Raw genomic sequence first — 15,974 nt, forward strand, 5'->3', positions numbered from 1 at the left:
TAACACATCTGTCATTCAGCTACTGTAGATGGCAACTGAGCTGAAACTAAGCCTCTGTGTCCAGTTGTCTAACTGCGAGCATTTACCATTCAGAATACTGATGGTGTGCTTTTTCTGTTGGCATTGGTAATAGATTTACAATAAATGTTTTTCAGGTTAGACATTTTCATGCTAGTACTCATTTCACTTGAACTGTTGGATCTTGGATTAATAGTCAGTAACTTGTGGAATTAAGTCTTAGATTTTTTTTAATGGGATGAAGATCAGATATTCTCATCAGTCACAGATATGCTAGTTAAATGAACATAACAACAATTAATCCCACGCTGAATACTGAAGCGATGGTGCATCACTGCCCTGAAGCCATTATCTGCGGAGAACTGATTGCATAATTATTTGGAACCAACCAGGAGTGTTGTGTAAAGAGAACAGCTCAGAATTTTTATTTTGCAAACCTGGGGTTCGTGAACTGCATCTGCGTAATAGAAGCAAATATTCATAGTTCAACTAGCAGCTGTTCCTGTTTTCTTGTTAGTAGCACTGACAGGTTGCAGTCACAGGATGGATGGTATTCTGCCTGACTTCATTGTAAAATTTTTGCCAGCTTTATAACGAAGCTCCCAGCCTTTTGTCTCCACATGCATGGGTGGCACAGGAATGGAGACAAAAGGCATGGGAAATTACATGGGAGCTTATGCCCAAATGTGTCGCTATTCCTGTGCTGTCGTTTTTTAACACCACATTAAGAAAAGCCCTGAAAGGAGCAAAACAGAGAGACTAAACAGAACCACCGTAAGAATCAAAATGTTAATGTTACTTGAGGCATCATTGAAGAAAGAAAATGAAAACTAGAGCTTGGTTGGCTCTCTTTATGGTGTCATCCTTATGTGGTCAGCTGATGTGACTGGCAGTTCAATTTATTTTAACAACTGCAAAGATTATGTTGCAGCACAATGGTGGCGGGATGCAAGAAGGCAGCTGAAAGCCAGGTGGTGCATAACAGATTGCATGTTTCTGTTTGAAGGAAATGGAAGAAAAACATGTTTGGTAGTATAGTTGCTTGAAGGGGAAAAATTATGAAATTATTTAAGTTGCAGCTAGTATTTTGACTCATGAAAAGTCAAAATTCTCCTTATAATTGATTCCAAAGCCTTAGAAATGTTTTAATTGAGTTTGATCAGTTTTATGGGTATTTTTAATAAATACTTTCAATGGATTTACTCAGATTTTGTTCATTGAAGATCTTCTTTGTGTGATAAGGCACAAAATGGTGCTTATGTTCCTCCCATTCTTTCATTTCACGGGGGATTACAGACTGTAATACCTCGTGAAAGCTCATGCACAAAAGTGAAGGCAAGTTTTAAAAGATGACACCAGTATTAAGCGGGGGTTTGCAAACTAATATGTGGAAGAGGAGGAGGACTGGGAGCTACCAACCCACACAAACTGTAAAAACTGTGAAACTCTTTGCAGTTTCCTCCCACATAATCTTTCTGTGGTCATGTTGTCATCTTCTACAAACCAGTTCGTTGCCTCTGTGTTTCCCTGCCCAGTCCGAGTTGGTGAATTTCACATGGACCTTTTCTACCTTTAGTTCCATGCTTTTCATCCAAGTCTGAAACCCTCCCCCACAGTGTTCTGATCTTTAAATTTCTCCATGTGGTACATCAAACAGATTGTAATGCATTGGCTGGCAGAGTGGTTACAATGCTTGCATGTGGGAGAAGTCAAAAAGTCATCCACCCATGCATGTGCAGTGCACTTGCAGATACAAGGAAACACACAAACACTGATCCTTTTAAAATTATTTTCTGTCAAAGTAAACAGGAAAAGTGGCAGTTGACATCTTGGATCTCAAACATTATAATGAAGGTGCCTCATGCTGCTTACAGCTGAGGTTACACGGCTAATGCGCACTCTGTCTCTGTCTCTCTCCCATTCAGTTTCTTATGTTGTCCGTCTATGTCTTCCTTTCACACACAGTATACAAATGCACAAGCTCTCTCTCAAAACCTGAATTTCAGAGAGACAGAAGTGTCTGGAATTTTTTTCACAGCCTCCCACAGACGTCCTCGAACCTATCATTTTCTCTGCAGTGGAGCAATGGTGACGTATGCTTGTCGCTATTGCAGCTGAATATTAAAAAGCTCTACACCCACGTTCAGTACCACTACTGCAAGCGTAATTATCATCAACTTTCCTTGCTGTCTGTAGCTGCTGTGCAACGATTCTTTTTATTAATCAATTTGCCAACATTAATTCAGCCTTGACAAAGAGGAGGGTGAAACTGGGACTGGTAAATTCATATCTTTTTGGAAATTGCTCAGTCATTGTGTAATCACCTGGGTGTGGGGGAATCAGGCGTAAGTTCACTGTCTGGTTTTTGGTGTGGAGTAGAACATGAGCTCTTGCTTGCACAGATGCACAGTTTGTCTTGTATCTCATATCCAGGCAATTTGTTTACAACACGTCTGTGATTAATTTTCATAGAGGTGCTTGTTGCAAATTAATTCGCACAGTAAGCGCCGCATTTCAAGCTTCAAATAAAGCAAGAATTCCTGTGTTTCTTAAAAAAGAAATCAGATTTTCCTTTGAGGTTTGCAGACCCATTTGTTGTATTTTGTATGGAGTCACAACATGTGTTAAATATGCAAGACACAGCTGCAATAGTCACATCCAGTGAAGCAGCAGTCTCTCAGTAAAGCTCCCCTATGGCTGCAGACACATTGTTCAAGGCAATAATTTATTCACACATTTACCTTGTAAAAATCAAGTCACAATTTTTTAATATAAGTTGATTCTCTTGCAGCTGGGTTGCCACTGTGGCTTACTCAGTCAGGGAATACAATGATGTGATAAAATGTGCAACATTGGTAAATGAACATGGAACTGTAACCATGCTTTAAAGAAACTTTAGTAACAATTGGGATTTAGGCAGCTAAATCATATCTTTTGAAGCTGATCTGCTTCAAAATGATTATGATTATAGCACTTTATTGTATATTTATCTAAGCAAATGTCAGAAAAAGCTGAAATCCAATTGGTATCTGCCCATTAAATGGATGCTATAATATGCTGTCACTCTCAGTGATATGGGCAGAGTGGCTCCTCCTCCACCCTGTTTCTCAGTTTGTACTTCCTCCTTTCCTCCCTTTGTGTCTTAGCTCTTCCCTCCTGTGACGCGAGCGTAGAGACGAGGAGGAGGCACGAGAGGAGTTGATTTAATGAGAATAAGATGCTGCTTTTCTGCAATCGTCATTTTAAACTGACAATTAAGTTTGACGTGTGACAGAACTGCATCATCTGCTTGTTGTTTAGCAAACCTACTTTCCTCTAAATGAATGTCAGAATGTTCAGACACAGTTTGATGAAGATAAAATTTACACATGCAGTGAATGAGCAGGCATGTTTAAATTTGGACTGCTACTCTGTTCTTTTACTATAACTGTCAACCATTTTCCTTCTTTTCTTTAAAAGAGCTACTTGCTTACCTTTTTATTCTAGCAAACAATGAATATCTAACCAATGAAACCCTCGTGCAGACTCTCCTCCAGGGATTGGTCAGCAGGTCAGATCTCATCCCTAGTCTGCAATCACATTAATCACTGTCCAGTGAGGGAAAACGTTTTTCTGAACAGAGAAATATTTCTGATAATGGTCAATGATTTCTTCTGTTTTTTCACTTTGAATACATGGCATTCATGTGGTCACACAAACCTATATTTAAAGTATGACATCAGTAACTCTGTAAAAACTCAGTAAAATTTTTGTTCTTGTTAAATCAAGTGAGTCACTGTCACAAGCTTTGGCACTGATTTGTCATGCAGCGTTCCCACCGAACACTGCTGAATAATGTAGAAGGTGTAGTGCGTGTACTTTCAGGAAGTGAATAACATCAAGGGTTTTGTCTCCATACGTGATTCTGGTGAATGTTGGATCATCAACATGTGTGAGTTATGCGGTTGTGTGTATGTGTGAATGAGATCAGAAACACCTTGCTAATCGATATTAGGCTAACAGGCTGAGGTTTGTGTAAGACAGGTGGCTGCCTGCTTTCTTCTTTTCTAGTTACCATATTTAGATAAAACCACCATCTTCATGAAAGTGTGTACATATTTGCATGACTGTCATCCTCACACTGACTCATGTTATGATACAGACAAGAGGTTAGCAAGATTTACTCATGTAGCTTGGATGCGTCCTGCAATCTGCTAGACAAAACCAGCATTTGTCGCTCAAACTGTCTGGTTCTTTATTTAAACACACCGATACAGGATGTCTGTCATTCTGTTATGTCGCCTGCTCAGACATATCTGTCCTGTGGTTCCTTCTAATAAGTATTCAGAAAATATTTCAACCCCTGAAATTGCTAAGCCCTGGAGGTAATTGATGTTGCTGTGAAACCATGCCTATTCAGCCTCTCGCTAAACTCAGGCTTATTACAGTAGCTGACTGCAGTATTGATTGAGGCTTTTTCATTTTAGAAATAGCCTATACTTGATGTAATTTTAATGCAGTAGTTCTCAAATTTCTGAAACATCATCAGTTTTTCAGATACAGTACAAAACTTGGATAAATGTGACATGATGTAATTCCAGTATCTTTCTTTATGGGGGGGAATGATTTGCCAGTGTGACCCCTCTTGTGCAGCTGCAGCTAAATGGATATGTCTCAGTCCTGTTCATTAGCTTGCAGGAATTGTAGTCCTTTTCTTTGTACAGAACAGCTCCATCAAGTCTTGTCACAACATTTCCATTAGTTTAAGATCAAATAATCATTTAGCTGTTCAATAAACATTATTAATTTAATTTAATTATTTTTTATTTATTTAATTTAAAACAGCTTCTGTGTTTTGGCTCATTTTCCTGCTGCATGACCTTGTTGTCCCTGAAATTCATAGATAGATGTCCTTGGACTTTGTTTTATAATTTGTTGCTGTTATTTCAAGTTTATTCTTCTATCAGTCATGGAAAGCTATCCTGGCCCACATGAAACAATATGAATAATGCCACCAACGCCATGATTCACAGGTGGGACGTGGGGTTCTTTAACTGAGATGCATTGATTTACTTTCTCCAAACACAACTTTTCCCAATAAAACCAAAGAGCTTTACTTTATTTTCATTTCTTAAAAAAAACATTTTCTCAAACTGACACCCAAATGTAGACTAATGAACATTAAAACAAACCATTATGAGAGAAAACTTGAGTTGATCAGAGGTTTTTAAGGGTTCCTTTGTGACACTGCAGAATATGACATGCCTTGCTGTTGGGGTTGTCTTTGTTGGTCAGATTCTCTTGGGGAGGACCCACTCACACCTTGCTGTTATCTCACAGATTGAAAACTTCAAAATAGTCCTAATCCAAGATGTTTACATATTTTCAAGTCACATAATACTGGATTATTTACCTCAATTTAATAAATGGGTATTTATGTCTTGTCTAATTGGGTTCTTTGCAAATAATTTTAGAACTTGTGTGACATTCTGATGAGTTTATGTTTAGATTTATTAAATATGGGAAGATCTAAAGGGCAAAAAACTATCTGTGGCTATTTAGTCTACCTTTTTTTTTCTTTTTTTTTTTTTTACCAGTGACTTACACAGATGAGATAAACTGCTGACACACACACACACACACACACAATAGAAATGTGCAGATGTGTACACACAGGTGAAGGAGATGAAAAGTGATTCAAGAATCTCAAAACACGCCAGGCCAGTTTTTCTGAAAGGTTTTTTTTTTCCTTCTCCTGCCATTAAGATTCAGTTACAGGAGGGACTAACATTTAGCTGCGGGACAGAGGAGGACACATAAGAGAAGTTCTGTCAACCGCTCAGCACTTTGAAATCCTTGGATTTATCTAGCCCAGACTTCGCCTGGACAGGACTACACAATAAAGACAACAGGATAGTTGATTAACTGTAATCCTATCAGTGTTTCTTGCTGCTAACCAACACCTGCATTAGACAACGAATTACAAGGAGGAAACGACTCAAAGTGGACCACAGCGCATGACCTCTCTGGGTCACTTCCACAGACTGTCTGGTTACCGCTCAGCCGTCTGCTGGAGCCCACATTATAATGGAAGACACACCATGGCTACAACATGATGCAAATGACTATCTGCTGAAACCCATTTGAGATTTTTGTCTCACCATGATGCTTTGCTTCGGGACTCGCAGGCGAACTCGACACCTCTCGATCCAGTGGAGCGAAAAGGAATCTTTGCTCTATGATGAGACAGAGTTCATTGCAAAGCCTTGTTTCCAAGAGTCAGGTAACTGCAGACATAGTGAGCTCTCACAGTTTGATATAAACCTGAGCTCACTCTAAAACAGTCTTCTCTGAGAAATACTTGTGGTGCGTGCATGCGTGTTGTGCTGAAAAAATTCATGGAAAATTTCTAAAATGTTTTTGATTGTTGCCAGAGTTTCCTGATAAGGAAACAAAAGCTATGAAGGCAAAAAGAAACAGCTCATGTATCAGGGATTTAATAACATTTAGATGGTGTAATGATAAAAGTCAGCATGAAGAAATGATCAACATTTCAGTTGTAAGATGGCTTTAAGTAGAAAGAAAATATGTTTTTAAACCAAATAAACTTGCTATAACTGCACATTTGAACTTTGTGGTCATGTTGGATTTTCCATTCAGGTTGCAGTTTTAATGCAGTACTGGTTTACCACAGAATAGCCAGTCAGTGTTTTTGTCATTCTGTTCTATAATTTTCTCCTTATAACCATTAACTGCAAGGTTTATTTAAATGTAACACTTGCGCAGATCTCGTGAAGCAATAACATTATTTGTCCAATTTGATTAGAAATCTGCAGCTGGTTACCTGACTTATATCACTCTATCTGAGCAATTTCACCCAGTTTCTGTGCTATCAGAATTGTTCTCCTATTGACCACAAAGGGGCAGTGTTCTAGCCTTAACCACAGTCTAGGTGCTGCAGAGCTGTGAAGGTTGAATCTGGCTCCAGTCACATTGTCACAACATACTTGGCCCCATAAATTGGCATTCCATGTAATTTCACTTATGTATCTTAAAGCAGCCCAACTTTTGGGGAGGACAAAAACAGAGGAAATGGAGCTAGAAATTATAAGGTTGTTGCTTCATTTCATCCCTAACATTCAATCTGATGACAGTAGATTTCAGCATTTTATTGTGCTGATTTTCTCAATGAAGTTAGACACCAAAACAGCCAACACTATTAAAGTAAATTCATGATAAGTTGTGATGAATGCCATTTTACATAATCTTTAATATGCCACTTTTTGTACAGTAACCATCAGTGCTTTAAAAAGAATACAATTTCCCTCCCCATAAATAGCTGTCAGCCAATCTTGGAATTAAGCTTAAGCTCTCCCACTGAGCGTAGGCTGCAGTAGGAGGTACTGGAAGCATGGTGTGTGGTTGTGTGGTTAGTCCATGGTACCAACAAAGGTTTAGTGTTATTATAGGTCCTGAAGGGAGAAGCATTTGATTTTCTGTGTTGGAATCTTTTACTATTAGTTATCTTATGTAAGTCTGAAGGGCTTAAACAGTGCTTCTATGTTGATCTTTGAAATAAACATGTATATATGGGTGGATGTAGGTAGATCAACAAACTCTTGCGGGGGGGGTTTACACCCTGTTCCTTCTTCCACCAGTAAATATGAGTGTGCAAGTCCCTTTTTGTGTTTTGCTATTGGTCGGCCGAACACAAAGTATCCATTCATGGCTGTTTGTTGTGGATTGTCTGATTACAGCAGGGTGTAATCAGCTCTTCCTTCTCTCAATCTCATGTTCACTTTAGTCTGTTTATATCTCAGGGGGTTTCAAGCAGCACTAGAGAAAGCAGGGGGGGGTGTTTAATACCCCTGGGATCCACTCCTTGTTTTCCATGTGTCCCGGGGGTTGAAAGGCAGCTGAAAGTTCAAACAGAGACACACTCCCTCATGCTCTGCATGGCAAGAGCTCAGAGATTAAGGGGTTTGTCTGGATCGCCAACAGCAAGGATTGCTCACAGTTCGTGACTTGCCAAAGAAGAAGAATGATTCAGGTTTTTTTTTTTTTTTTTTTTACCTGTTGATAGATTTGACTTTGTTGCAAAAGATGCAGTGGATAACCTGTTTTTCGTTTGGGCATCTGCTTGCACAGCACAGGTAGAGCAGTGTGAAAAGAAAACGACTACCCAAAATGCCTGTGTGAGTCTGCTGAGGAGGCTAAAGGAGCCAGAGGATGCAGGTGGCAGCAAGGCTTTGCACTAACTTGTTTGAAGTTTTTTTTCCCATGTCAAAGGTGAAGGATTATGCCTGGCATAGGAATTTAGTCTTCAAATGAAGGACTTTATGACTCTCAGCTCCCAGGCACTGAGCTGTGGCCTGTCCTACACGCTTGTTTTAGTGTGTGTATGAGGTACTATGCTTGAATCTGTTTGTATTAAGTACAATGCTATTCCTTAGCAGTGGGACTGTGGATGCGACCCCTTGGAATAACGCTATTGGGCAACAGCAGCAGGGGATAACTGTCTACCACATCTCTGTAATCCTAAACGAAAGGAAGGGAGATGCAGCCGTGTCGGAGGCGAAAATGGACCAGGTCAGTCACAGCTTGGTGGAGAATTCCCAGCCAAAAGGAAAGCTAATGAATCTAGTGCCAATGGATAACAGCCCTAGGCTGGGTAGGGCAAGACAGGAGCTTGACAGGTGGCCCTCCTTGAGCTGCACGAGCAGGGCTGGAAGGCAAAGAGAGGAGGTAGTTTTGGAGGAGAGTGAGGAGGAGGAAGTAGAGGGAAAAATGAAGACAGACAGGTTTTTGAAACAACCCTCCAAGAACTTAGGAAACTCCTCACAATGCGACAGAGACGTGGAAGAGCGAACAACTCAGGAAGACACCCAGGAGCGACTTATTCAGAGCTCAACATCATGCTCTGTCACCACCCATGCTGACAGGCTTGTTCTAGGGGGTCATGCCACCATTACAGGTCACAGCTCTCTGCCACGGGCCGTGCTACGAAGGCCACGTCAGGATGAAGCCGTGGTTGGCAGGAGAACTATAAGCATGTATGGCGGCCCTTCAGATCAGCAAAGAGATTCGCAACCTGAACCTGAAAGACGGCTGCAGAGGCCTAGGAGTGATTGCATGCTGGCAGGCTCAGGTCCAGTTCTGTCAGAACCCAAGGCCCATCACCTCTTCAAAAGGACTGAAATTTTAGACAATAACCTACGGTGCAGGAACAGGAAGGCTGAGTTGAGGGCAGTGGATGGCCTCAGTTCTGTGGTGGGTCAACGGCCATCAGCCCCTTTGGGAGTCAACCTCCGGACCCGGCAGCGGAGCTGGAAGCCCAGGCCTGTCAGTATGACAGTACTGGAACTAAGAAAGAGGGACTCTGATGATGAAATTGACAGGCAGAGAAACTGTGGCCACACAAGCAACAATGGAGGATTACTTAAAGGGAGCTTTCGTTGGAGACTATTTGGTAAGGGATCTCAGGATAAAAGCAAAGACAAGGAGGCAGAGAAAGATACAAAATCTTCAACAAAATCGAGCAAATCTGACTCTTCAAAAAGTACACTGACTTCTTTAAGGCGGAGCCTCAGCATGCGAATCAGGAGGACTCGTCCCCATGACAAAATTAATTCAGGGTCTGAGGGGGAGTCAAAGGAGTATCCTCAAGTTAAAAGTTCTGCCGAGGAGACAACGATGGCTCCCCGGCCTTTCTCGTACCTCACAGGAAGAACCCTTCCAGCTTCCAGTGAGCAGATAGAAGATGGGGGAATGCAGTACATTCAGTACCACAGCAGGGGAAAGGTCAAGGTAATGGAGGTACCCCTATGTCCAACAAAACTTTCTTCCAAACCAGTTCAGGAAGAACCAAGCATATGGCAGCTCATAGCAAATCGTTTCAGGAGGAAAGAGCAGCCAAACAAATGTGAATCCCAGCAGTCCCCGAGCAAAGACACTACCCAGTATCCCCAAACTGGGAATAAGTTACAGCCAGTCACCATAGAAACTCTGACAGGCAGTGACTCCTACAAAGGTCAAGGTAAGACCTGCAAGATTCCTGAATTTATTTCTCAACTCAGCTCTCCTTTTATAGCCCCTCATTCATCGCACTTTAAGTTGCAGCTCAAAAAAGAAACGAGGAAGTGTATTTTTTTCAAGAGGACAGGCAAATGGGAAACATGTGGGGAATTGAGAGCTTGGATGGCATTCAAAAACATCTGGTTCTAGAGAGTCCTTTGGAATTCTATTTTAGGTACTTTATATCGCCAGTGTTTTTTCATGGTTAGGCCTCCTGTTTGTATGCATGCACACTGCAGTTACTTTGCCCTATATAAGGTTTTTGTTGTTCACTAAATGAGTAAGTACAGTAAAATAAAATCAGCACTGATTGATAAGAACACATTTTACTGGCTTGTTTGGTCATAGAGCAGCTATATGGTGTAACACACTGTTTCTGTTCCCTCTTGATAACCTCCTCAGAAATGCAGCTTAAAGCATGAACCTTAAAGCAATCACTGGCTGTAATGAGGATGCATTTGGCAGTCTTGTTGGGCTATATTAAGAGGACTTACATCCTATAATGATGGGGAGAGGAGAAAAGTACTTAAGCACAGTGTTTAAAGGTTACCGCTGACAGTGCAATGTGTTTGTCCAGTTGCCTGGAAGAGCAGGCAGAGAGGCAAATATTTGTCACTATCTGAATTAATGACTGAGATTTGTTCCTTTTTTTTCGATTATGTCAGCTGTTTCACACCTTCTCTCAGAGACCTAATTAGTTGTCTGTGACAGCTCAACAATGACCTCTTACAATGTCAGGTTGCACATATGTATTCAATCTCATTAAGCCAGTCTTTAAGCAGCAAAGCAGATATTTTTATTTTCATTCTAACACAAAGCTGTTAAAGTGCCCTGAAGTTGACCTCGTTGAGCTCCTCTCTGTTTGTATTCTCACATGACATGTTACTTAGGATACCTGTGCCTTTATGGGCGACTGTTAAGCCGTATTTTTGCGTCAATTTCTCCAGTCAGTCAGTAAGGCATTAGGAATGTAGGTGTGCCGATCAACCTGATTGAAGTTGGATGTTCAATGCCCTGGGCGGGACTCTGTGCCTGTTGCTACCTGCCTAAGTGCTCGTTCTTAAATTAAATCCAGAAAGGTAAAGCCTACTTCTTCCACAACTAACCACACACACATATGGGCACTCTCAAGTGGCATTCATGTGTGTTGGTGAGGTGTGGGGGAAGGGAACTGGGAAAGAAGTTTGAGGTGTACCCACCCCCACCTGTGGATGAACAAAGCCATTCTGTGGTGCCTGCGGATCCAGGAGCGATCAGTCAACCATGCACTCAGATGGGGGCTCTCTCCAGGGGTCTTTGGGATGGAGGAGCACTGGCTGCTCATGAGACATAGGTGTTCGGCAGCACAAATATGTAGTGAAGGTCAAAAGGCAGGGAATAGGATTATAGATAGAGCTGCGTAACAAGCCTTCGTAAAGCAATGATTTGCTTTTACTTTTTGAGAAATTGCAGAAAATTCCCCGAGTGTGTGTGTCTGTGTGTGATCCATGCTTGCTTATCTTGAATCTGACATGAAAGTTATTCAAGAGGACGGAATTCCCTTTGCTTCGTTTGACTGTGTCTGATCTGATATTACTCCCTGTAAATTCCTGCCAACAGTAGTTCCTTTATCAACTTTATCTTGCTGTTGAAAACTGTTCTTTCCCTGAGACTTGAAGAACTATTTAAAATGCACATTTGCTCATGTTTACAGAAGCAAAGGAGGGTAAAGCCTGTATGTCACAGCAGGTATTTATGTTCAAGACAAATTGTCCAAGGAAAGCTGGACAGACATGGTTTCAGAGGCTGAGACATTGAAAAATGACCTATACAATCTGTCCAGGATTGGAGGGAAATCAGTTATTAAGTGACTATAACTTTTCTTATAGCTTCTGCTGCTGCAAATGTCAGCTTTAGTACATTTCTTTTTCCGGTTGTGGTTCACAAGGGGAGGCCACATCCTACTGTTGTTGTAAAATGTCAAAAACACTTCCTAATTTTAGATCTCTAAATGTGAACTTGCCTACATTTTAATTAATGGATTATTGATTCCAGCACCTTGTTCTTCTTTTGGTGTTTTACTTAATTAAGAAAGATGACCTCTGACATATTTCTTTGTTAACTCAAGACATAGACAGTCAGCCTGGGTTTCCAAACTTCTTGAAGAACTCATTTTCTAACTTCATGTTAAATGTGAATGCTGTTTGAACCAGGATATCCAAATTTTTTCCAATTGAAGTGATCAATTCCTGTTTGCAGACAACAAAGGGCTTTAAGAGCTTTAAGTAGGGCAGGCCATCTTGACCACATAAGACTGGCATGGCATAAAGATTTTTATCTTGCTCTGTGCTGATCGTGTTTGTCACTTACTCTCTTTGATTGAAATAACAGGTTTGCTCTTAGAAGCTCAGCAGAACAGAGATAAAAGCTTTTTCCTGGGTTGTTTTCTGGGTAAATGTTTTTTTGGAGAGCTGCATGGAAAAAAGAGATACTACAGGACCATTTTGTCAAGACATGCTTGATAAACGGAGCCAGACAGGGAGTGTTGGTTGGTCATGAGGTTGGCAAATCGTCGAAGCAGTTTGCTCACTGAATTCTCACTCTATAATTTCTGACACTGGAAAAGCATGGTTGGAAAGTCAGAAAGGGTGTAAGTGTAGACCCCAAGGCTGTTCTCTCTCATTTTGAAAACCACTTCAGACTCACTGCACAAAGAAATGCATGAATGCGCATGTACTCACACTCATAACAAAAATTTCGTCCAGATTTGCTGCTCACGCTGCATTTTCTTTTCTGGGCAACTGTGCTTCTCTGCGCTGAGATTGAATGGTCATTTTATCTGAGTAGACATGAGCAGTGAAGTGAAACGCTCGACAAACAAGCTGGCAACACAGTTTTCCTCTCAGAGACAAAGACTCTGGTGTCCTCTGTTGGCATCACAAATGCTGGGGTTTTCTGTTTCCATGGGCATTCTTGGACACAGTAACGTGGGGATGGTCATATTTAAAGGATGATGTAACACAGAGCACATGGATTCAGTTAGGGTTGTATGTTATACTGAATTACCTTACTAATTGTACTGTCACTCCTAGGATGGCAAAAAAAATTGACGTTTCTTAATGTAAAAAAAATACATCTACAATGCTGATTTCATAAAAGGCTTTTTAATGCTATGAAAAGTGAGTCATGATCTGTCTTCTCTTTTTGCTAAAGCTTGTTTGTCTTTGTTTTTGTGGTTCTGAAACCAGTCAGAAAGCTTTTTTAGCTGTTTTATAGCTACAGCATTCACTAACTGCTAAAACTTTACTCCCATGTATGTTTATATGTGGATTAGCATTTGTTTGAGTTGTCCTTTTTTGTGATTGACTGTTTCTTCATTCTTTAGATATTCCTTACGTCTAGCAAGTGTGGAAAACTGAGACCTTACAATGTGTTTCTAATGGCAAAACACAATCTAAGTGTTGAATTTATAGATTAATCAGAATATAAGACGCAGTAAACAGAAAGAATGTGTTTAAAATGTGAGGGAATTTGAGAAAATGACGATCTTAGAGAGCTGTGACCTGCATCGAGTTTCCTGCACTTCAGATGTCTACGCTCATGTTCCAACATGTCAGACCCACACTGAGAGGGCTTAACTACAGGAGTGCTGTTTAAAGACTAGCCTGTGCCACACAATGCTTGATGAAAAGGTGCTCTGTTTAAGATGCAGTCCTCTCTCTCTCTCTCAACAAGCAAGACTTGAGAGCAGTGTGAGGTCAGAAATAAGCAAACGTTTTAGCTGAGGATAATTGTAGTTGGTAAAGGAATTGTTGTCTCAGGTCTTTTTGTCTGTGAGTTATTCACATTTTCCTCGTACATTTTGGAGAGAAAAGAGAGAAGAGTGTTATAGAAGCAGTGGTTACAGTTCATTCTGACGTTCCTCCCATGTTAGCATTGCCTGGGGCACAAAGGGAAACCACTGCTACTACAATAAACCGGCTTACTATAGCGATGGTGGGTGAGCGCTTTAATTATTATGGTTTAGACATGGGGGGGGGGGGGTCACCTAGTGTTGTGTTGCCTAGAGACATGATGTCTGTGCTCTTTTATTGGAGATGGCAACTTCCTAGGGGGCTCAGATAGTGAGAACGCCATGATCCAAAAACAGGAAGGTGGTCTTTGTTCTAATTGTTGTTATGACACGTAGTTGTTTATTCCATCTCAGTGGGAAACAGGCTGAGCTTGTGTTGTCATTTGCGTTTTTTCCTGTGTGGGTTTGTATTGTTCCTTGTAGTGCTCTTTTCCCTTGTCCTGTTTCAAAGCGCCATTACGTTTCCAAAGAACACTGGAGATGCAAACAAGTTGAAACAAGCCTGATAATAGCTGGCTTTCCAAAAAAGGGATCAGTTAAATCCCTTTCAAAGATTGTACTGTGTGGAAACCTTATAACAACATAGCTCATGTATTGAGCTAATCATATATATTTCACAATTCCCTCTTAAGAGGTCTGTGTTTTACAATTTTTAAATTATATATGTGACAATATAGGCAATGTAATTAATGCAGATTCTTTATCTGAGCTTTGAAGTGAATGAGAACGTGCATTTATGTGCAATACCTCTGATGGTCACTAGATGCTGGACCTAAAACCTAAAACGTTTCTCCTGGGTTTTTGTAAATGGAGGGGCCTGAGAAATGTAACCAATAACATAGTCTTGTTTCTGTAAAAGGTTGCTGTGGTAATGCAGATTCTGGCTCTTCTAGGCTCCCACTTAGAAAGCTTTAATTTCTTTTCTTCCACCATGAAGTTATGGGGTCATTAGCTAGAATCTAAAATGCTTAACTTTAGCCATAAAAATGAAATAACATTAATTAACAATCCAAAAAATGAAATGACATTATAACTATAACATCCAGTAGTATAAAAGTGTGCTGTAAAGATAAAAAAAGACCCAAAATAAAACTACATTAATATATTAAGAAACATACAATTCACTATGTTGTATGGGAGAATGATTTGCAACCATTAGCTTAAGCTGGCCAGGGGTTATCAGTGAATTGATTTTCTAATTGCTTTTATCCACTAGACCAGAAAATAAAAGCTAAAATCAGATTTTTTGTACTCTAGTCAACAAAAACACACTTAAAACTTCTTGTGTCAAGTTACAGAAAGACCTGAACTTATGACGCATTACTCATCATCGTGTCAGTTCTAACAATGTACAACACATGATTCCGGCTAAATAATGGAAATATGACAGTATGTTTCATATGTTTTCTATCTGCTGGTTGTTTTTACAGTTTTGTTTATGGCATGTACAATATGTGACAATTCCTGAGAGTTCATCTTCACCTGTTATTGCCCCAGCCTGGAGCTGGGGCTAAACATTTATTTATGTTTGTCTGTAATGTCAACGCCCATAGGGATCAATTAAAATTGACTATTGATATTTTATGGGTAGTTGGATCAGATATTAGCAGCAGCGGATGGATGGATAGATGGATAATCTTTTGATTATTGATACTTAGCTTAATTAATCATCACCTGACATAACTGCAATATTCAAGACACAAGCACATCACATTAGTTAATGTGTGTAAAGGGGTTCTATTCTATTCTATTCTAAAAACAAAAGGGGGAATATAACTGTGTTACATGACACTGGGCATTTCTAAAACATTTTCCAGATTCATGGATTGCTGAGTAGGTGAAAAGGTACTTAACCTGACTGTAGAAAGGTTTTTGTCATATCTATGACATCCGGACCGTCCATCATGAAACTGAAAACCTGCAGACTACACAGACACTCGTAATACAGCTGTTATCTGCTATTCATTTCCTTTGTCTTTTTCTTTTCAGACTCTTTCGTTAACAGTCAGGAATGGACATTGAGTCGATCAGTTCCAGAGCTGAAAGTGGTGAGTAATTTTTTGATTCCTAA

At 40.3% G+C, this 15,974-nt stretch overlaps 1 protein-coding gene across 4 annotated transcripts in view; it reads left to right on the plus strand.

Moving 5' to 3' along the window:
- Positions 1–15,974, plus strand: part of agap3 (ArfGAP with GTPase domain, ankyrin repeat and PH domain 3) — a 127,586-nt gene that overhangs the window by 42,585 nt on the left and 69,027 nt on the right. For 3 of the 4 annotated variants that reach the window (XM_041992010.1, XM_041992012.1, XM_041992011.1), the window contains exon 2: positions 15,893–15,951. In XM_041992010.1, coding sequence (XP_041847944.1) covers positions 15,893–15,951 — 59 coding nt within the window. Of the gene's footprint in view, positions 1–8,421; positions 10,034–15,892; positions 15,952–15,974 lie in introns of those variants that run through there. The other variant, XM_041992009.1, reaches the window with a different exon arrangement.

The sequence above is a fragment of the Melanotaenia boesemani genome, chromosome 8, assembly GCF_017639745.1.
Source record: "Melanotaenia boesemani isolate fMelBoe1 chromosome 8, fMelBoe1.pri, whole genome shotgun sequence".
In the NCBI taxonomy this organism is placed as follows: Eukaryota; Metazoa; Chordata; class Actinopteri; order Atheriniformes; family Melanotaeniidae; genus Melanotaenia; species Melanotaenia boesemani.